General features: G+C 38.2%; 1 protein-coding gene across 6 annotated transcripts in view; it reads left to right on the top strand.

The window, feature by feature from the left end:
* The window catches only part of LOC103034540 (rho GTPase-activating protein 21), a 197,964-nt gene that overhangs the window by 112,056 nt on the left and 64,819 nt on the right, over nt 1-21,089 (top strand). For all 6 annotated transcript variants that reach the window (XM_049480866.1, XM_049480865.1, XM_049480861.1 and 3 more), the window contains 3 exons: nt 3,364-3,385; nt 18,050-18,142; nt 19,643-19,721. In XM_049480866.1, the coding sequence (XP_049336823.1) occupies nt 3,364-3,385; nt 18,050-18,142; nt 19,643-19,721 (194 nt within the window). The remainder of the gene's footprint in view (nt 1-3,363; nt 3,386-18,049; nt 18,143-19,642; nt 19,722-21,089) is intronic.

The raw sequence follows: 21,089 nt of genomic DNA on the forward strand, positions 1-21,089 counted from the left end.
ACATATAATATAAAACACTAAGGCTTTAAATTAAGGCTTTGATTGCTATTGGGTTTACTTTATCCCACAAAATTACACAATATATGAAGAAATCAGACTTCATGATCAGAAAAACAGCTGAAGAATGTAAACAATAGGCCTTAACAACTTTAACACGGCTTCCTTTACAAAACTAAATATTTTAAATAGTTCCATAAGCACAATAAATTGTCCTAAAATACTCAATACGTAAAGTGTGTGTATTCAAAGATATATTTCTCAAAAACTCTATTGCACAAGTTAGACACATGTTTAATATCAAATAACAATATGTTATTTTTGAAGCCAATGGAGGCATTATAGTATTAAAATCAGCCAGTTAACAAATACGTTCATTTAATGTGCATTAAAATGATCCTTCAAGCTACAGTATTAATATATTTAAAAGGGTTCTTAAAGTTTTTTTGCACTTCATATCCAGAGTTTTAGGCAGTTTTAGGGAGTTTTTTCACTTTTGCTGAATAAATTATTCTTTAATCGGGACTGAGTTTGAGCTCTTTTGGGCGACGAGAGGAACTTTTTTACTCAGATAAAAACTCTTATACAGTGAGGAACAGCAGCAGGAGCTCCTCAGATAAAGCGCTGTTCTCATTTTTACTAGCATTGGATGGTAAGATTGGTAGGTTTGGTCTTGAGCTGATCATGAATATAAAAGCTAAAACTTTGGCATTCCCCTGTATTTTGGAAGGGATAACTAAATAATAGAGTACATCAAATACCTCTTTTTTACTGTTTTATAATATCTCAGGGTAGCTTTAAATACTTTTTAAGTTGGAATATTTTAACGTGCACCAGTAATACATTTTAAACAGGTATACACCTGCTAGGTCTCAGTATATATTTAGTATATGCAGGGTTTTATTGTCTCCGTATATAAAAGTGTGCACAGATGCTAGTAATATTTCACTGTTGTAATATAGGCCACAGCACTGCACACATCAGCACTTTCCACCTGCCTTCAGCTCTCATAGCTCTCGCTAATTAACTGATGATCTGAATCAGCTGCAATAAAACAGGACCCAGAGATCTGCAGTGCTTTAACATCAACACAGGTCCAATAAACCTCTGAAAAACTGAATATTTACTGCAGTTTCTTTTTAAGTCCTTCATTTTTTTTGTACAAATTGGTGGCAATCAGCCCTTTTATACATTATATTACATTACACATTGCTCTGAACAGCCATAACATTACAACCACTTACAGTTTAAGTGAACAACATTGAACATCTGGTTCAAGTGACACCTATAACTGAGTAAATGATGTGGGGTTGGTTGGTTGATGCTGCAGTTGGTCTGCAGGTTTAGGTTCAGCAACAGTATGTGCTGAAAGAATGAGGTCAGCTGACTCTACCTGAATATACTGAATATAGACCAGGTTATTCCATCAATGGATTTTTTCAATGGAGTCCTGACCTTGACCTCATTGTCCATAAATATTTGGACATATGTTGTATTCTGTGGAGCAGTTAAAGCCTGGGTGCAGTGATTTCTCAGCAGGCTTGGTTGAGAAACACTATAAAACAGGACGTTAGTGTCTGTGGTGTATTTGATTGTAAACAGACCTCTATAATCCCGTAACTCCCCCCCTGCAGAGAGAAGTGTATTCAGTACAGGGCAGGAGATCCTCAGAGATGAGAGATGAGTAAAGCTGACAGTCAGAAATGTGGTAGTCAGCAGTTCTGCTGGGCTGAAGATGGCTGTGGTCAGACCCTGCTGTGTGAATCTGCTTTAACCTAGATCCTGTATCCTTCAGCCAAGCTGTTCCCAATCTACAGCCCGGACTTCCCCTCAGTGTCCTCAGTATACAAACACACGCTGCATTCAGCCTGGATCTGTACTGATGTTAGCTTTAAGCTAACCTGTTGGCACCATGCCCCAGCATTGAGCTGCGGAGCAATGGAACTGTGTTCTGTGAAGTGATGGAGATGAGTTGGGATGTTGGGGATGAGTTGAGGAGTAGTTGGGGAGTTGGAGATGAGTTTGAGATAAGTTAAGGAGTTTGGGATGAGTTGAGTATGAGTTGTGGTTGAGTTGGAGATGACTTGTGGATGAGTTGGAGGGTGGATGAGGGTGGATGAGTTGAAGGTGAGTTGAAATGAGTTCAAATGAGTTGGAGATGAGTTTGAGATAGGTTAAGGAGTTTGGTATGAGTTGAGTATGAGTTGTGGTTGAGTTGGAGGGTTTGGGATGAGTGGAAGATGAGTTGAAGATGAGTTAAAATGAGTTGGAGGTGAGTTAGGGATGTTTTGAAATTAGTTAGAGATTTGTTATGAGTTGGGGGGTTGGGATGCATTTGATATGTTTTTCGTAATGGGCTGCAGATAAGTTGAGGTTAAGTTGGAGATGACTTGTGAATAAGTGGGATAGTTTGGGATGAGTTGAAAGGAGTTGAAATGAGTTGGAGATGGGTTGGGAATGAGTTGAAGATGAGTTGGGGATGCATTAGGGATAAGTTGTAGATTAGTTGGAAATGTGTGGGAAATTAGTGAGAGATGAGTTGGGGATGAGTTAGAGGGTTAACTTGGGGGGTTGGAATATGTTTGATATGTTTTGGGAATATGTTTGAGGTTAGTTGGGGATGCGTTGAGGATGAGTTGGGAATGAGTTGAAAATTAATATGGAAATAATTTTGGGATGAGTTAGAGATGTTTGGAGAGTTAGGGTTGAGTTAGGGGGCTTGAAATGTGTTTTGGGAATGAGTTGGAGATTAGTTGTGTATATGTTGCGGATGAGTTGATGAGTTGGAGATGAGTTGGGAATGAGTTGGAGATGAGTTGAGAATGAGTTGGGGATGAGTTGAGGATGAGTTGGGGATGGGTTTGAGATGAGTTGAGAATGATTTGAGGATGAGTTGGGGATGGGTTTGAGATGAGTTGAGAATGATTTGAGGATGAGTTGGGGATGGGTTTGAGATGAGTTGAGGATGAGTTGGGGATGGGTTTGAGATGAGTTGAGAATGAGTTGAGAATGAGTTGGGGATGAGTTGGGGATGAGTTGGGGTGGTGATTATCCAATAACCTGACCTCAATAATGCTACTGAATGCAAACAAATCCTCACAGAAATGCTTCAAACTGTAGTGGAATACATTCACTGTAAATCAGAGACAGTTACTGATTTAAAAGAACTTGTAAAATGATGTGATCTGTTTGACATGGTCCAAATTCACACAGTTATTCCGTTAAATAAATGCATTAAGTTCATAATCTGAGGTTTTATGTGCTGAAGTTTAGTTTAGTTTAGTTTCAAAGGGTTTCATTCAACCTGCTGTGGTTGTCCTTGTTGTTCTTGTCCTCTAAAGACCTTTGTCTCTTTTTCTTTTACAGGACGAAGACAATGGCAGCCGAGGTGAGTGTTACTCTCTCTCTCACACACACACACACACACACACACACACACACACACAAACACACACTAACACACTGTGTGTACTCTGTGTGTACTGTCTGGCTCTGCTCAGAGCTGTGTAACCCAGTTGTGGGTTTGGCTGGAATGAGTAACGATAATAGACTCATTCATAGTGAGAAGAGCTTCATATCTCTGTGGTCCATCATGAGGGCAGTGCCCGGGGGAGGGCGGGGCTACGGCTAAACACACTGATAATAACAGCAGTGATGATCACTAATTCCCACAGCAGGAGCTTTAATCATGAGACTGCTCCAAACCGTGTCTGTGAATATAGAAAATCAGTTTGTATGCAAAGGTTTGGGCACCACTGATCAGTGAATCTGATGAAAATAACTGGATTTTTTCATATTATAACTATGAAAATATTTGACGGATTTGCTTAGGATAAGCATAAATGCATATATGGCTCAGATGGGAGTAGCTACTCGATTTATGCACTGCTGTCAAACCCCTCTTATTTGTTAATTTTTTTTTCCTCAAAATTACAGTACCAATCAAAAGTTTGGACACACATCTTCTTATTCAATATGTTTCCATTTAATGCAACCATCCATTCAGCCATCAATCCATTAATCCATGCATCAATTAATCAGTAAATCCATCAACCTATCCATCAATCCAACCATCTATCCAACCATCCATCCATCAGTCCATCGATCCAGCCAACCATCAATTCATCCATTAATCCATCCATTAATCCTTCCATCAATTTATCCATCAATCCAACCATCAATCAGTTAATGAATCCATGCATCAGTTAATCAATCAATCCATAAACCCACCCATCAATCCAAACATCTATTCAACTATCCAACCATTAATCAGTCGATCAGTCAATCAATCGATCAATCAATCAATCAATCAATCAATCAATCAATCAATCAATCCAGCCAGCCAGCCAGCCATCAGTCAATCAATTTACTTTTATTTTTAATAAGATTGAGGTTGATTAATTCTTCAGTTTTAATCAGATATTAAATAAAAATAAAAATAGAAACATAAAGCAGATAAAAAAGTTTTAAAAGAAAGTAAATACAGACAGATAAAACTTAACAAACCTTTTAATAGTCACTCCAAAAACAAATAAAATCCAACCAATTGAGCGGCTCTGATAATTACCATTATTAATAGACATTAAAGAAACGTCTTATTTACATTTGATTAAACATTTCAGTCACTAGTGAGAACAGTCAGGTGTTGTTGTTCAGAGCTTCACCGAGCTGGTACTGGGTTTATTCAGTAGTGTGTATCTGTGCTGTTGAGCGGTTGGCTGTGCCGCTGTCAGTGTGTGTAACTGTGCCGCTCTGCCTCGGTTAGGCACGACTGGGCTGCTGTGTGGTATTCGGTGGCCTGTATTTGACCTTGTGCTCTTTGCGTGGCTGGATTTGGCTGCTGCTGCAAACTCCCAGCAGGCCGTGCAGCGTGACATCTCTGGCTGGGGTCCAGTCCTGGGCTGGTTTTGGGTTTCGGTGGAGGGGGAGATAAAAATAATAGTGATGATGGGGAGGGAAGTAGGGCTGGATAATATGGACAAAATATCATATTGTAGCTGTTGAGAGTGTGCCATATTATAATGTACAAAATAATATGTTGTCTTGTTTTTTAAAATGCAATTTTCACACTATAAGTTGCACTTAAAATCCTTTATTTTTTTCCAAAAATCAGTCAGTGTGCCTTTTATTCTGGTGTACCTTATGTAGAAATTCTATCAGTCAGGTATTAAGGAGCAGTAAAGCCACTCCTGTAAAGTACAGCATTATACAGGAGTTTCAGTAAGGTTTCTCCAGCACTAAGGCTAGGTGCAGCAGCATTAGCATTAGCCGCTAACTACCGTTTAGAAACGAGTATATTGGACTGTATTCTGCTTGTTTATCATGTTAAAACAAGCTACGTGGGATGCACTGCTAGCTGATAGCGCCCTGGCTTATAAAAACATTCAGGGTTCCTTAGTGTAGTGCTGACATGCAGCGGTTAGCTGCTAACCATGGCTAGTGCTAATGCTAATGCTGCTGCACCCAGCCTTAGTGTAAATCTGGACATCTAAGCTTACTGTAAATAAACGGAAGCTCTTTACTCACCCAAATAAACAGTTTTTAGTAAAGAAATCTGTGTAGATTAACATCCAGCACTCGTTTAAATTTGAAAGAAAATATTTTTAAGAATTACAGTTTTGTTTACTGTTTACTTTTAGATGCATGTCACCTCTAGTAGCTTTATTGCTCTGTCTGTTGAGGTTTTGATATCTTTCACTGTATATACAGTACCAGTTTTTTTTCATTACTTTAAAATATACTGCTTTGTAAAGTTAGCAATATAATTCATAGCATATATAATCCAAGTTTTATCTTTTAGTTTCGCACTGAGCAGCTCTAATTCTAATGTAGCTGGAAAGTAATAGAAGCCTACATCCCACCAATTAGCATTATGCTACTTTCCAAGTGAATTACACGGTTTGTGTGTTAAATGTGGTTGTGTAATAGGATGCTTGGCCGGCTTGTGCTTGTGATTTACTGACTTTTTTTTTTTACCCAGACATGTGCAATCTGTCTGTCCTGTCCTCTCTAAAGCAGACATAGTTTAGCTCTGCTACACCACAAATTACTGTAATTTTAACACTATAAGGCACACTTAAAATTCTTTAATTTCTTCAGCACTGACACTGCAGCAGCATTAGCATTAGACGCTAACTGTGCCAATCGCTAGCTCTATAATCATTCAGAAGTGAGTGACTGCTGCTAACTCCGGCTAGCACTGCTGAAACACTAGCATTAGCCACTATCCACCCTAAGTGCTAGCTCTTTTGCCATTCAGAGGTGAGTATTATCAGACGGTAGCCTTCTTCTAACCCTGGCTAGCATTGCCGGAGCAGCATTAGCATTAACTGCTAAGCACTAACTCTTTTGCCTTTCAGAGGTGAGTCTTATTGGCCTGCTGCTAACCCCTGCTACCACTGCTGGAGCAGCATTAGCATTACCTGCTAACCACACTTAGCGCTAGTACTTTCGCCATTCAAAGGTGAGAATTATTGGCCTACAGCCTGCTGCTAACCCTGGCTAGCATTGCTGGAGCATCATTAGCATTAGCTGCTAAGCACTAGCTCTTTGGCCTTTCAGAGGTGAGTCTTATCGGCCTGTAGCCTGCTGCTAACCCTGGCTAGCACTGCTGGACAAGCATTAGCATTGCCTGCTAAGCGCTAGGTCTTTCGCCATTCAGAGGTGAGTCTTATCGGCCTGTAGTCTGCTGCTAACCCTGGCTAGCACTGTTGGAGCAGCATTAGCATTACCTGCTAACCACGCTAAGTGCTAGGTCTTTCGCCATTCAGAGGTGAGAATTATTGGCCTACAGCCTGCGTTTTTACCTTGTTAAAACAAGCTATGTAGGAAAAAAACGCTAGCTAATATCACCCTGGCTAACTGGAACACTCAGGGTTCCTTAGTGTAGAGCTGTCGGGTGGCATTAGCCACTAACTGCTGCTTTTTTTAGTGGTTAGCTGCTAATGCTAATGCTGCTGCACCCAGCCTTAGTGGAAATCTGGAAATCTAAGCTTACTGTAAACAAACGGAAGTGCTTTACTCACTCAAATAAACAGTTTTCAGTAGAGAAATCTGTGTAGATTAACATCCAGTGCTCATTTGACTTTAAAAGAAAATGTTTTTTTTTTTAAATCACCGTTTTGTTTACGTAGCTTAGCTGAGTCTTACTGGTCTGATATTCCTCACAGTCGTATGTCAGACAGCACACAGAGCTGTAATACAGGGTAAAACAGAGCAGCATGTCCTGATCTGACCCGTTCTGATGAGGTTAAAGCTCTAGATCCTTCTCCTCCAGCACAGGATATTGACTCTGTGTTGATTCAGGGTCGAGACTGGGCAGATTTACACACAGACGCTCATCTGAGCTCCTCACCAGCTCGATAAGGAGAGTATTGACAGGCCTGAGGTGCTCTAAATAATAAATCACTCAGTTAATCACCGTGTGGAGTTGATAACAATTATAAAGCTTTCTAGGCCTGTCACCATAACCTGTATTTGTGGATGATAGACAACTTTGGAAAAAATGAAGAGATCACTTCAGTTTCTGAATCAGTTACTCTGATTTTGCTATTTATAGGTTTATGTTTGAGTAAAATGAACATTGTTGTTTTATTCTATAAACTACAGAAAACATTTCTCCCAAATTCCAAATAAAAATATTCTCATTTAGAGCATTTTTCACAGAAAATGAAAAATGGATGAAATAACAAAAAAGATGCAGAGCTTTCAGACCTCAAATAATGCAAAGAAAACAAGTTTATATTCATAAACTTTTAAGAGATCAGAAAACAATATTTGGTGGAATAACCCTGGTTTTTAATCACAGTTTTTTCTATGCATCTTGACGTGTTCTCCTTCACCAGTCTTACACACTGCTTTTGGATAACTTTATGCTGCTTTACTCCTGGTGCAAAAATTCAAGCAGTTCAGTTTGGTGGTTTGATGGCTTGTGATCATCCATCTTCCTCTTGTTTATATTCCAGAGGATTTAATTTTGGTAAATATTTTGAATATTGATTATTGTCCTATATGTGTGTGAAAAAGTATTTTACTGTTATTGTTAGGCTTGTCAAAATAACATTTTTTGCATGGATGATAGGGTGATAACTATGGACCCAAGTAAACTATAGCTATAATTCACATATCATTCAAACATCAGAACCTACTAATCTAGCCAGCATAAACACATCCATCTGTTATTTAAAAAAAGTGATTAATTCAGCTCAGATGCAAAGTTAGCATTGCGAGTTAGCCATTAGCCATTGTGGCTAATCTGCTATTGTGTGTGTATTTATATATATATACACGTATATAACTGGCCAGATGCAGAAACCACTTTAGCGGGAACACACTCCTCACACACACTCCTCACTCACACACACCGCAGAGGAGTCACTTCCCCTCCACCACAATCTATCCCTCTGTTGCTATCCTCTCTCTCTCTCTATGGGGCGGTCGTGGTCGTGTTTCTCTCTGATCTGGAGCCAGTGTGTGACCGTTCTGTGTGAGAATGATGGCGATGATGATGATGAACGTGATAAAGATGACAGAGGGCAGAGCGAGTGTGTCATTGTTGGAGGTCATCCAAAGCAGAAATCTTTATATTTATATTATACACATGAACACACAGGGTTACTCACACACACACACACACACACACAGTGTGTCCAAAAGTATCCAAACGCTCCTTATAACTAATAGATTGGGCTTCTTTGCAGTATACTCATGCAGACACAGCTTGTACTCTCTGTCCCATGACTTTTGCCATTTCCCATTGACGCTAAAGAACACTAAAATAAGATGTGGGATATTGCAGATTCTAAGGCAGGTAACTCTGATGAACTTATCCTGTACAACAGGATACTCTTACTCTTCCTTTCCTGGGGTGGTCCTGATGAGTGCCAGTTCCATCATAACATTTTTGTCGGTCTTTGTGGTGACTGCCCTTGAGGATGCTTTTAAAGTTCTTGAAATGTTTCAGATTGACTGACCTTATATTATGGATTAGAACATTATTCAAATATTCACTATTCACTGTATACCTGTAACTCTACCTCTTCACTAGCACAGCTGTTAACTGAAAGCCTGAATTCCAGGTGATTCTACCTCATAAAACTAATCTAAGCAAGAGGAGCTACTTTGAATTTTTTCTTCATAGTTTAAATTGCTTTAGTATTAATCTACAATGCAGAACATTTTAATGCGCTGCTGTCCAATAGCATTTCTCCATGTCAATATAATGATCTGGAGCAGCTGCTTTTGGGCCTAAGGTCAACGTGCCCAAGGCCAAATGTGGACTAGAGGATTATAAATCCTTCAGATGTTGAGCTGTGGAGCAGTGGATTCATGGAGCTCCATCCAGCACCTTTAGAGTAAGAACATAAACGTTGATGGAGCAGTGTAAATGCAGCATAAGACGTCAGAATGTGGCCTTAATGATGCTGTAGTGTGGCTGTATGCAACCAAATTTTCACAGAAATGTTGTAAAATCTAGGTTATGTCCTTCCCAGAGTAGGGGTGGGATAAAATTTCGATATTGCAATATATTGTATCGTTTTAGTTTTCCTTACATTATCGATATGTGGCTTTAAATATCGACATTTATGGTGTCACATTGCGTGTTTTAACATAAAAAAATAGTGAATCGCAGTTGTGTTTCATTTTTCTACCTTATGGGTGTTTTGTTTTTTTTTCCTCGAATTCACAGTTATCCTCGTGCGCTATGCGTATTGCCTGCGGCTGTTCTATTTGCTTGAGTGTGGCTTTTGCGCACAAGTGTTGAAAGGGGTAGTTTGACAGTTTGAGGGTGGGGTCTCGGTTACCTCCCTCAGCGAATGCTATTGGCTGATATCTCCAGGGTTTGTGAGGGACCGCCTACCTCCAAGAGCCGAAGAAGGGCGGAGAAAAATGGACAGCAGGAGAGTTAGCTAACTAGCTATGCTAATGTCTAAACAACCCGCTCTCCGGGTCTGTTTGATAAATAGGGTAAACAGGCAGTGTAGAATATCGCTTGTGAAATTCGGTGAAACTGACACCAATAAATCCATAATTCCTGTAATTTGCATATTTATTTAGGGGTATTTTATCCTCTTCAGTAACACAGATGCTGTATAGAGGATTATCTTATGATATGTAGTGTTAGGAGTCTTGCCCAAGGACTGGGCGATTGGGAATTGAACCCCAGTCTTCCACATGATGTGATAGCTCACTAGCATGTTGTGATGTTATCCACTGCACCACACCAACCACAGTATAGTATCGTGAGACGCTCTGTGATTCCCCCCATCCGTAGTGTGGACAGTGACCTCTAGCGATGTCCGTACCACTGTTGGGTCCATTAATGTTCTGGGTGAACGGTTCCTTTAATGACAGTCAGCGGGTTACGCTGCTCAGTCATTGGACATGCGGGTAATGGAGGGAAGTCTGGTGGTTGCTAGGCAACAAGCAGGATGAAGGCCAGTCAGCGGAGAGCAGCGTAGCATGGCGGAGTTTCTGTGTTGGCTGAGGAACACACAGTACTGTAATGGTTCAGCCGCCATGCCTTTGGCTCAGTCCCATTTAACCCCTTGCCACTACCACTTAGCCCTAACCCTCTGTTTTGTGTGTTAAAGCCTCGGGGTAGGGTGATCTGATTCTTGCTGAGATAGAGGCGCAGGAACTGAGACTTTTTATAGGTACATTCCAAAATCAAGGTTATTAGAATTACTGACAAGATGGCAGCACAAGCAGCCAAAGAAACAAAGTATAATATCCATTGCTTTAGGGCTGCACGATATACCTTTTAAGCATTGTCATGTTGCAATGTTTTGATTCTTGACACAAGAAGTAGATACACAGCGCTGTCTCTGTGTCTGTGTGAGTGACAGGCTGCTGCTGCCTGAGAAGCACGAGGGGAAGGGGCAGCAGTAAACACGAGGTAACCGCATGGCCTCCATCCACATGGTTGGGCACGTGCTTGTAAATGTGAGCACGTGTGGAAAGCTGTGCACCTCAGTCCAGCACAGTTTTGCAGTGCAGATATTTCCAGTTACAGCTGAATTCACACTTTTAATCCTAGAAAATTACTGTTGTTTTGCTGTTTTCCTCGGGTTTTGAGTTGAGCTCGGCACTGACTCAGCTCTTGATCGGTCAGGAGGCGAGACAGAGCGCGGGTGGGGTGGGGGCTGGGCTGGTGACATCATGGATGCCCTGCATTGTTTAATATCACGATATATATCGTTAAAAAGGACATATTGCATTGTCAATTTTTTCCAATATCATGCAGACCTACATTGCATTATCTTAGCACTATTTGCTCTGGTTTAAAACAGACTCTGGTTTGTTTGCATACCTTGATGCAAATGGTTTGAGCAAATGTAGACAGGAAGCTAGCGAATAGCCAAGGAATGTTTGGTGAATCAGCTTCTTGAATGGTTGTCCCATTTCTTAGTCTTTTTAAAAGTTGATGTGTTGAAGCAGGGACAATAAATGGAAGAATAGTCATAAGAATCTTTGAAAAGAACCAAACTGTGATGTTAAAAACAATGACTGGATAGGAACCCTGAGTGTTCAGGTAAGACAGGACGATATTAGCTAGTGGGATGTCCCACGTAGCCTCTCTACTCACCTCTGACCAGCAAAAGAGCTAGCACTGTGGTTAGCGGCTAATGCTAATGCTGCTCCAGCAGTGCTAGCCTGGGTTAGCAGCAGGCTACAGGCTGACATTACTCACTTCTGAACAGCCAAAGAGCTGTAAAAAAGCGCCAAAAAGTGTAAAAAATATGGTATATAATTTTTACTCTTTTTGGTGGACTTCCCTTTTCATGATGAATTCAGCTGCTTTAACTTGCATTAATTGCCAACACAGATTTGCAAATGCATGCACACACAGCTTGCCCCTTAGAGAGGTAGTCCTTGTAGAGAGGTACTGCCAATAGAATAGGACTCTCTGGAGCAGATAAACATGAACGGCTGGCTGTGTCTCCTCATGATGGAGCTTGGAGTGCTTGGTTTGATTGACGTATCCTGTGAGTTGTAAATAGGCTCTAAATGAGTTTGTGCTGAGTGTGAGTCTACATTCAGCTTTCTGCCTGTTGTTTTGTGACTGTGTGTGTGTGTGTGTGTGTGTGTTTCTGTGTGTTTCTGTGTGTGTGTGTGTGTGTGTGTGTTTCTGTGTGTGTGTGTGTGTGTGTGTGTGTGTGTGTGTGTGTGTTTGAGAGACAGAGAGAATTCCTGGGTGTTGTGTAATTGTCTGGCTAATAAAGAGAATGGGTGTCCACCCAGTCCCTGCAGAATAACATTATCCAACACAAAACACTCACAGCTAGCCGACCCAGCCCACTGTACCTCAGCCAGCTGTGTGTGTGTGTGAGAAAGAGAGAGAGAGAGAGAGAGAGAGAGAGAAAGAAAGAAAGAAAGAGATAGAGAGAGAGAGGGTCAGTCAGGACATCTGTGTTCCTGTGTTAGGCTGGAATAGAGTTATCTGTGATGGATGATTCAGACTTTTTTTCTTTTTCAAACTCAAACCATCACTTTTACATAATAAAAGAACAATAAATTAAATCCCTACTATTACATAAAGTTATAAGTAAAGCCCAGTTTTGGCCAGAAAAATTGTAATTAAGTAAAAGTACCTTTACGTTGCTAAAATTCTACTCAAGTAAAAGTAAAAAAAAGTACTCAATTTAAAATGTACTTTGAGGAAAAATAGTTCATTTTATTTATTTGATGCAAAAAAGTAAAAACAAATAATAAATTAAATAGTTTTTAATTAACTATTATTCCACATAATATTTTGGATCTTTCAGGCAGTATTTGTTCAGACCACCCCATAAAACATTTTTAGTGGTATAGGTTTCTATGATCCATTTTTTTTTTATTTACTGTTAAAAAGTTTTGGTCATATAGGCGACCATAAACTGTATTTTTATAGTTTTACAGTTCATTATTATTCTTTAACTTGCCATTGCTGTGATTTAACTGATATTTACATTTTTTTTTTTAACATTTAAGCAGATTGTTTAATGATAAAAATACTCACCACCACATGCTTTCACAGGTTTGATGTGGAAGTTTTGAAAGCTGACAGCTCTGTCCGATTGGGCAGATTTTGTATTGCGTGAGGACTTTATTGCCTCATTATTTCACGCGCAAGCATCCGTGCGCCGGCGTATCCGCCCAATTTGTTTATTTTTTATTCTGACAATTGTTTTTTTTTCCCCAGCATTTAATTTTTTACTCAGTAACGGGGAGTTTTCCAATGTAGCAAAGTAAATTACTTGTGTCAAAATGTACTTGAGTAAAAGTAAAATTACCTATTTTAAAAACTACTTTAAAAATTACAAATTACTCATCAAATTTACTCAATTACAGTAACTTGAGTAAAAGTAATTAATTACTTTCCACCTCTGGTTTTGGCATACTGTGATATCAGACATGTATAAAGTACTAGAGATCCAGACTTGAGTAAAAGTACTCACGATTTGTACTTACGTGTGCTTAAGTATTAGGTCCGCACTTAGTGATTATTTTAGTAGTAGACTAGTCATTAGTTAGATGATTTTTTTTTTCCGATTAGTCGATGATTATTTCTGCCATGCCCTCCATCTTTAAAAACGATAGAAACAGCTGAACATGAGATTTAAAAGGAATTTAAATATGGAAAAGAATGATATATATATATATTTGAATTAACATAACATTACTAAATGTTCTTCTCACTCTTTATTTTCCTTATTTAGAACTTAACTTAACTGCCACCTCTTAAAGTTCAAACCGTCAGGCTACCATTAAATCTGTGCTGCACAGACACACAGAAAATATGATCAATCTGTAGCTCAATACATCTGAATGGACCAAGTGCCTGTATATACAGATGAGAAATCTGGATTTAGAATCTGATACAGCAGTATAACCTACCTGGCAGAAATTACTTCATGTTCAGACAATTTTATTGTTTTTTTTCTTCTTCTTCGAATTATCGTTTTGGTATTGAGAATCGTTATGCTATTTTGTATCGGTATCAAAGTCAAAATTCTGGTATCGTGACAACCCTAAAAGCAGCAGATGGCGATATTTACAGTCATATGAAAAAGTTTGGGCACCCCTATTAATCTTAATAATGTTTAGTTGTAAATATTTGGGTGTTTGCAACAGCCATTTCAGTTTGATATATATAATAACTGATGGACACAGTAATATTTCAGGATTGAAATGAGGTTTATTGTACTAACAGAAAATGTGCAATATGCATTAAACCAAAATTAGACCCTTATCATTTTATTGATTTGAATACTCCTAACCACTTTTTACTGACTCACTGAAGCACAAAATTGGTTTGGTAACCTCATTGAGCTTTGAACTTCATAGCCAGGTGTATCCAATCATGAGAAAAGGTATTTAAGGTGGTCAATTGCAAGTTGTTCTCCTATTTGAATCTCCTCTGAAGAGTGGCATCATGAGCTCATCAAAACAACTCTCAAATGATCTAAAAACAAAGACTGTTCAACATAGTTGTTCAGGGGAAGGATACAAAAAGTTGTCTCAGAGATTTAACCTGTCAGTTTCCACTGTGAGGAACATAGTAAGGAAATGGAAGAGCACAGGGACAGTTCTTGTTAAGCCCAGAAGTGGCAGGCCAAGAAAAATATCAGAAAGGCAGAGAAGAAGAATGGTGAGAACAGTCAAGGACAATCCACAGACCACCTCCAAAGAGCTGCAGCATCATCTTGCTGCAGATGGAGTCACTGTGCATCGGTTAACAATACAGCGCACTTTGCACAAGGAGAAGCTGTATGGGAGAGTGATACGAAAGAAGCCATTTCTGTAAGCACGCCACAAACAGAGTCGCCTGAGGTATGCTTTTTGCAAATAGGGGTGCCCAAATTTTTCATATGACTGTAGGTGAACACAGTTAAGTGAGCACAGTGTTTGTCTGTAGCTGTGGTGGTGGCAGATTCCTTTTTATGTTGGAGAGTGGTAAGTGTGTTCTATTATTTTGGCACTCTCCCTTCACTAGAAATGCATGTAGATAGAGATAATTGGTTGTATTGTTTATATGTCTGGGATTTTTAGTCCAAGCATGTTCACCTGCTTTTCCTGATCCAGAGCTGGAGTAATGCACTGTCCGCCCTCTGCTGGTGATGCCTGCTAAACATCTATTGGTAGAAATCTGCTGTTTCAGCGTCACAAAGTCATGGTCATGTTATTCCTTGCTGTCCTGTGATTTTTGGCATATCAGTGTTCATGTACAGCTTTGGAAAAAATAAGAGACCACTTTAAAAATGATGAGTTTCTTTGATTTTACCAAGTAGAAAACCTCTAGAATATAATCAAGAGGAAGATTGATGATCACAAGCCATCAAACCACCAAACTGAACTGCTTGAAAGTTTCCAAAAGCAGTGTGTAAGACTGGTGGAGGAGAACATGATGCCAAGATACATGAAAACAATGTGATTAAAAAACCACCAGGCTTATTCCACCAAATATTGATTTCTGAACTCTTTAAACTTTATGAATATGAACTGTTCTTGTTTTCTTTGCATTATTTGAGGTCTGAAAGCTTTGCATCTTTTTTTTTTCATCTTTATTTCAGCGATTTCTCATTTTCTGCAAATAAATGCTGTAAATGACAACATTTTTATTGAGAGTTTGAGCGAAATGTTGTCTGTAGTTTATAGAATAAAACAACAATCTTAATTTTATTCAAACATAAACCTATAAATAGCAAAATCAAAGAAACTGATTTAGAAACTCAAGTTTTTATTTTTTATTTTTTCCAGAGCTGTTACATGACTAGAGATGTGAAAAATATGTTTTTAGGAAAGTACTAATGTAATTTAAAGAAAAGTAATGATCTAAATAATTGACATTGGCAATATAAAGTCGATTAGAGGTTCTTAATATTGGTTTTTATCAAGTTTTGAATTTTATTTGCTTGTTATTGCTATTTAAATCCAATAATTACTATTTATTTTCTAAAAAAAAATAATTGTTATCAATTATTTTAGAAGTTATTGCAGTAAAATGTACTGTTATGTCCTAAAATCCAAAAACTGCTCCCTTACGCTTAGTCTAGACAGGAGAAATCCATGTAATTAGAGTAGTATTGAGGTGGTGAGATGAACAGTGTAATGGATATTCAGTAGTAAGTGTGATCAAAGCTTTTTACTGAGTAACTCAATCATATAGATAATACAATATAAGCCATTCGTCCATTTCCTCTCTTCACCGGTACATCTCCATTAGCCCGACATCAGATCAGACCACAGGGAGCAGCGGCAGCAGCCGAGAGCTGCAGTGAATGTCAGTAGTAATCAGATTTTGCTCTTTATAAATGTGATCTAGTAGCTGTACTAAAACATCTAGCCCCGTCCTAAGAGACTATTAAAGCATTACTCCTTACGATTATGTCGATCGAATTGTTTTAATGTACTTTATGGTCTAAACTGGGGTGGTTAATATTTAAAATAATAATATTTAATACTTAAATATTTGAAATAGCCTAATTAATACAGTATTTTGTAGTTCAAACAGCCTTTTTACTCTACCATAAATGTAAATTAGGCTTACAAATTATGTATGTTATATATACTGTATAATTATAGAATTCTATGAAAAGGTTAACTCTTTTTAGTGTAATAACATGATATTAAAGTCCTACATGTTACATAAACATAAATAAAGTATTGAAATAAATGAACACATTGATCAAAATTATACTATAAACTGTCCACTAAAATAAACATCTTAAAACATTGTTTTAATATTATTTTAGACCAGCTGTTTAAATTTTATATAGTGCTAGAGAGTTAAAGCAGGACTCATATGAGCCATTTAAAGCAGGACTCATCTTTATTTCCTCATTTTACATTTTTATGGCATTTTTTTTCTCATTTCCTCTTTCCTAATTTGTACAATGTACTGTTGGAACTAAGTCAGTAAACACAATTCCACATTGGATCATAACTTTTACATGCATATCATGCTTCACAGTATATTTGTTATTGATATGGTTTATATAACACAGAGACAGTCATCCTGCATCAGTAAAATGTTTATTTCCTTTATTTATGACTGAAATAGTTTGTATTTACGTTCCTAAACATAGAGCAGCGGAAAACTTCTGCAAACCAGCAGGGGTGCTGAAGCACTATATAGGCTAGGCCTCGCAAAATCTGCACTTTTGTATTATCTAACTGTAACACTAAAGCATTAATAAGCAGCATGTTATAAATGTAGATAACTGATGATAATCACAGCAGCCCTGTAACAGATCATGAGCAGAAATGCTCCTTTCCCTCCGAGCATCTGAAACTAGCTGCCCAAGTTAATAATCTACTTTTCTCTTAAAATGTTATCACTTTACACTTTTGACTTTTTTTTCTGGTAGGCTAAAATATGTTTTTTTAAACATATTGGTCCTTGGTCGAAACGTTATCTGGTACATAGTGTGTATATGTTTTTTTTTTAATGGTAATAATTGTACAATAGGCATGACCTCAGTAATTCTTTTTCATTTACTTATTTAAATACAGGTGAAGACTTTTTTTTTTGGCCAGACAGTGTTTGTGTGACTGTGATTAGTAGTGTTACATCATCCTGTACACAAACAGGACCGAATACACTGCAGTGCTTTAACTTTCCAACAGAGGGAGACACACACAGCACACAGCATTACTGCACTTACTGAGTGTTGTCATTCTATTAGACAAGAGCTGTGTGTGTGTGTGTGTGTGTGTGCAGTGAGTGTTTACAGTCATTAGGTGAGAATACTAAAGCTAATTAGCCAATTGAGAGCACAAGCCTCAAATCAACTCTCCTTACACCTGTCTTTCAGTTACATCAGCTCCACTGATCATATCGGACACGCTGTAGTTCTATAATAAATAGAGATTGTAGTTCTGTATCTGTTTCTCTTTCCATGATTAATTAAGAAAATTAGTACATGCCTTTTTGCGTGTTTTTAGATGCATAAAGTGTACTTTTCCCGTCGTTACGATAGCTGCTATATATAAATATAGATATAAATGAACGATTTAAACAGATTCAGTTCTGAGACTGACCCTGTTCTCTGTTCTCTGTGTTCTTCAGGGAGGCAGCGGAACCGGCTAGAGCCGATGGACACCATCTTTGTGAAGCAGGTGAAGGAGGGAGGCCCCGCCCACGGAGCTGGACTCTGCACAGGTAAATCTGCACACCTATGTCTAGATGGAGGACAGATACTGCAATACTGGACAAAAAGTAAAGCAGATGGGTATAATGAGCATCAAAGCTGCTGCTGGTATGGTGTTTACAGTGGCGTGGACAGAGGATAAAGATTTACTAGATACCATTAGTGCTGGGTTATCTTAAAAATGAGACAATGTAGGAAAGAAAAAATCTTATTTATTATTTTAATATGATTAAACAAATGGTAGAAGATGGAATAACTTATTTCTAAATGTTTCTTTCAATTTTTAAAGTTGTTTTATGAAGAGAAAGTTAATAATATTATATTAGTTAAGATGATGACACTTAACAGTACATATTACAAATATGGAATAAAACATTAAGAATTAGAATAGGGAGTTCTGCTACTGTAATAGCACCAATTAGCCATAACATTAAAACCAATGACTGCTGTTGCAGCTTCAGGTTGTTCAGTTTGATTGTGAGTTACAAGATTATTTCCATAGGAATGAATGGAAAGCAGAAGTTTGTGCACCCTTCTTGTACACTTGTAATTACTTTTTAAGGTCTGTTTTAATTCGCTGCTGTTGGGGAGTGGGCAGGGTAACTATATGAAATAAACTATATTAAAAAGTGGGAAAAACTCCCAATAAATACATTTCATTTTGTATGAAAATTGAAAGAATAGGTGTCCACATACTTATGTAAGTTCCAGTGCAAAAAACAAAACAAAACAGGAGGAGCAGCGAGTTTTTAGGCTTTCTCTGTCACATGCCATCACGGCGTTCAGTAGCTCCTCCATTTCCACTCGCTGTTGTGTTTTACGTGGATCTCTGTGGAAACGCGCGCCCAAAGTGTAATTACAGTGCACAGCAGTGGACAAATATCTATTTTATTAATCATGAGGTGATGAAACTCAGAGATGTGGATCCAGACCGGACTAAAATTACCGGAGGACCACGAAAAGAGTTCAGAGAAAAACAGTAGATAATTCAGCCTGTAATTTTCTCAGAGGACATCTGAGAAAAAAAAAAAAACACATACATGGTCATTCTGGATGGGAATAAAATCACAGAAGAGAAACTAATTCTGCCCGGATAGGGCTTAAGAAGAGTTTATTTTAGGTAATTTTGAAGAATTTCTATTGGTCTGTAATTAAAATTTGGGGGAAAAAGGCTGTAATTACTTTTTAAGGTCTGTTTTCATTGGTTGCTGATGGAAAATAGTGTTTAAAAAGTTAAATATGTAAAATTTTGTGTTTCTAATACATTGTTTTAGGGTAAAAGTCGAGTCTCTGCTCATCATGCGCTACACAACTTTCACTCCGACTCTCAGCTTTAACTGCTCCAGAGTCTGCAGCCTAGAACCAACCAACATAGACTCACTACAACTGGAAATCAGGGTTAAAATGTTTTCTATTGTAATTTTGGACAGAAAAGTGCAGCTATTTGCTGTTTTTAAGTTTCATTACCTCACCTGACCCCTCTGTCTCCTGTCTCTCCTCCTCTTCCTCAGGGGACCGGATAGTGAAAGTGAATGGAGAGAGTATCATAGGAAAGACCTATTCCCAAGTGATCGCCTTGATCCAGAACAGGTACATAAAAAAATTTAAACTTTCTGAAACTTCTTTCTTTCTTTTATTCTTCATTTCTTTCATGCTGTCTGCCCCCATTCTCTTTATCTCTCTCTCTGTGCTCTATTTCTCAGCAGTAATGTAGCTGTTATCAGTATGAATCACCTGTATAGAGTGTTTAATGTTATCAGGGTAAATAATCACAGAACTGGAGTGAAGTGGAAGATGTGGGTCCTTAACCCTGAATCTTATCTCCACTTCCCCAAAACTCGAGCTAAATTTATCAGACGACAGGATGCTGGACCTCTCATATCTCTCATATCTCTCTAATCTCTCTTATCTTCTTATCAAATACATAATAAGCAGTGCTGGGACTGGGTCCGTTTACCCGGAGAGAGTTTACATTTGTGTTTAAAGCTGCAGTCTTCTGTGGAGCTGCTAAAAGTTTCATTATGAAGCGAGACTGATTAAAAGTTAAAAAACATGTTTATGAAATTGGATTCCAACCCAGTCCATCAAATACAGCTCTGGATTTTGCTATTTATGGGTTTATGTTTGAGTAAATTGAACATTGATTTATTCTATAAACTACGGACAACATTTTTCCCAAATTCCAAATAAAATATTGTCATTTAAAGCATTTATTTGCAAGAAAAAATAAAGAATGGCTGAAATAACAAATAAAAAAGATGTAGAGCTTTCAAACCTCAACAAGTTTTAAGAGTTCAGAAATCAATATTTGGTGGAATAACCCTGGTTTTTAATCACAGTTTTCATGCATGTTCTCCTCCACCAGTCTTACACACTGCTTTTGGATAACCTTATGCCTCTGTCAAAGTGTTTATGGACACCTCTTCTTTTTAGCAAATCCGATTGCATAAAAGTGGAATGATTATCATTGGAATGATTTGTAGACAGATTAGTAGACAGAACAAAGTGGGACAAATAAGGGCCTGATACGAGGGGCATGCTGCTTCTCCATCAGCAGCCAGAGTCCGAGAGAGCAGAGTTGGTCATGCTCTAGGTGCCGTGCTTTCCCTTCTCACTGTGGTTGGGGTAATTGGCCTTCTAATTGGAGAGAAATCACATAATATTTTATAATAGATTATAAGAAAAAAGTTGGAGAAACTTCCTATTCTTGCCTTTTATTTTGGAGGAAATAGACTAGATTAGACAGTTTTGCTCTTCTCTGCTGGATTTTCTCAGTCAGCTTTATGAGGTAGAGTCACCTGGAATTCAGGCTTTCAGTTAACAGCTGTGCTGCTGAACTCATCAAGAGTTAATCACTTGAATTTCTTGTCTCTTAATAAAAAGTGTTTGAGAGCATCAGTTAAAGTAAAGTAGTGAAGAGGTAGAGTTACAGGTATACAGTGAATAGATTTATTTGAG

The sequence above is a fragment of the Astyanax mexicanus genome, chromosome 6 (genome assembly GCF_023375975.1).
Source record: "Astyanax mexicanus isolate ESR-SI-001 chromosome 6, AstMex3_surface, whole genome shotgun sequence".
Classification (NCBI taxonomy): domain Eukaryota; kingdom Metazoa; phylum Chordata; class Actinopteri; order Characiformes; family Acestrorhamphidae; genus Astyanax; species Astyanax mexicanus.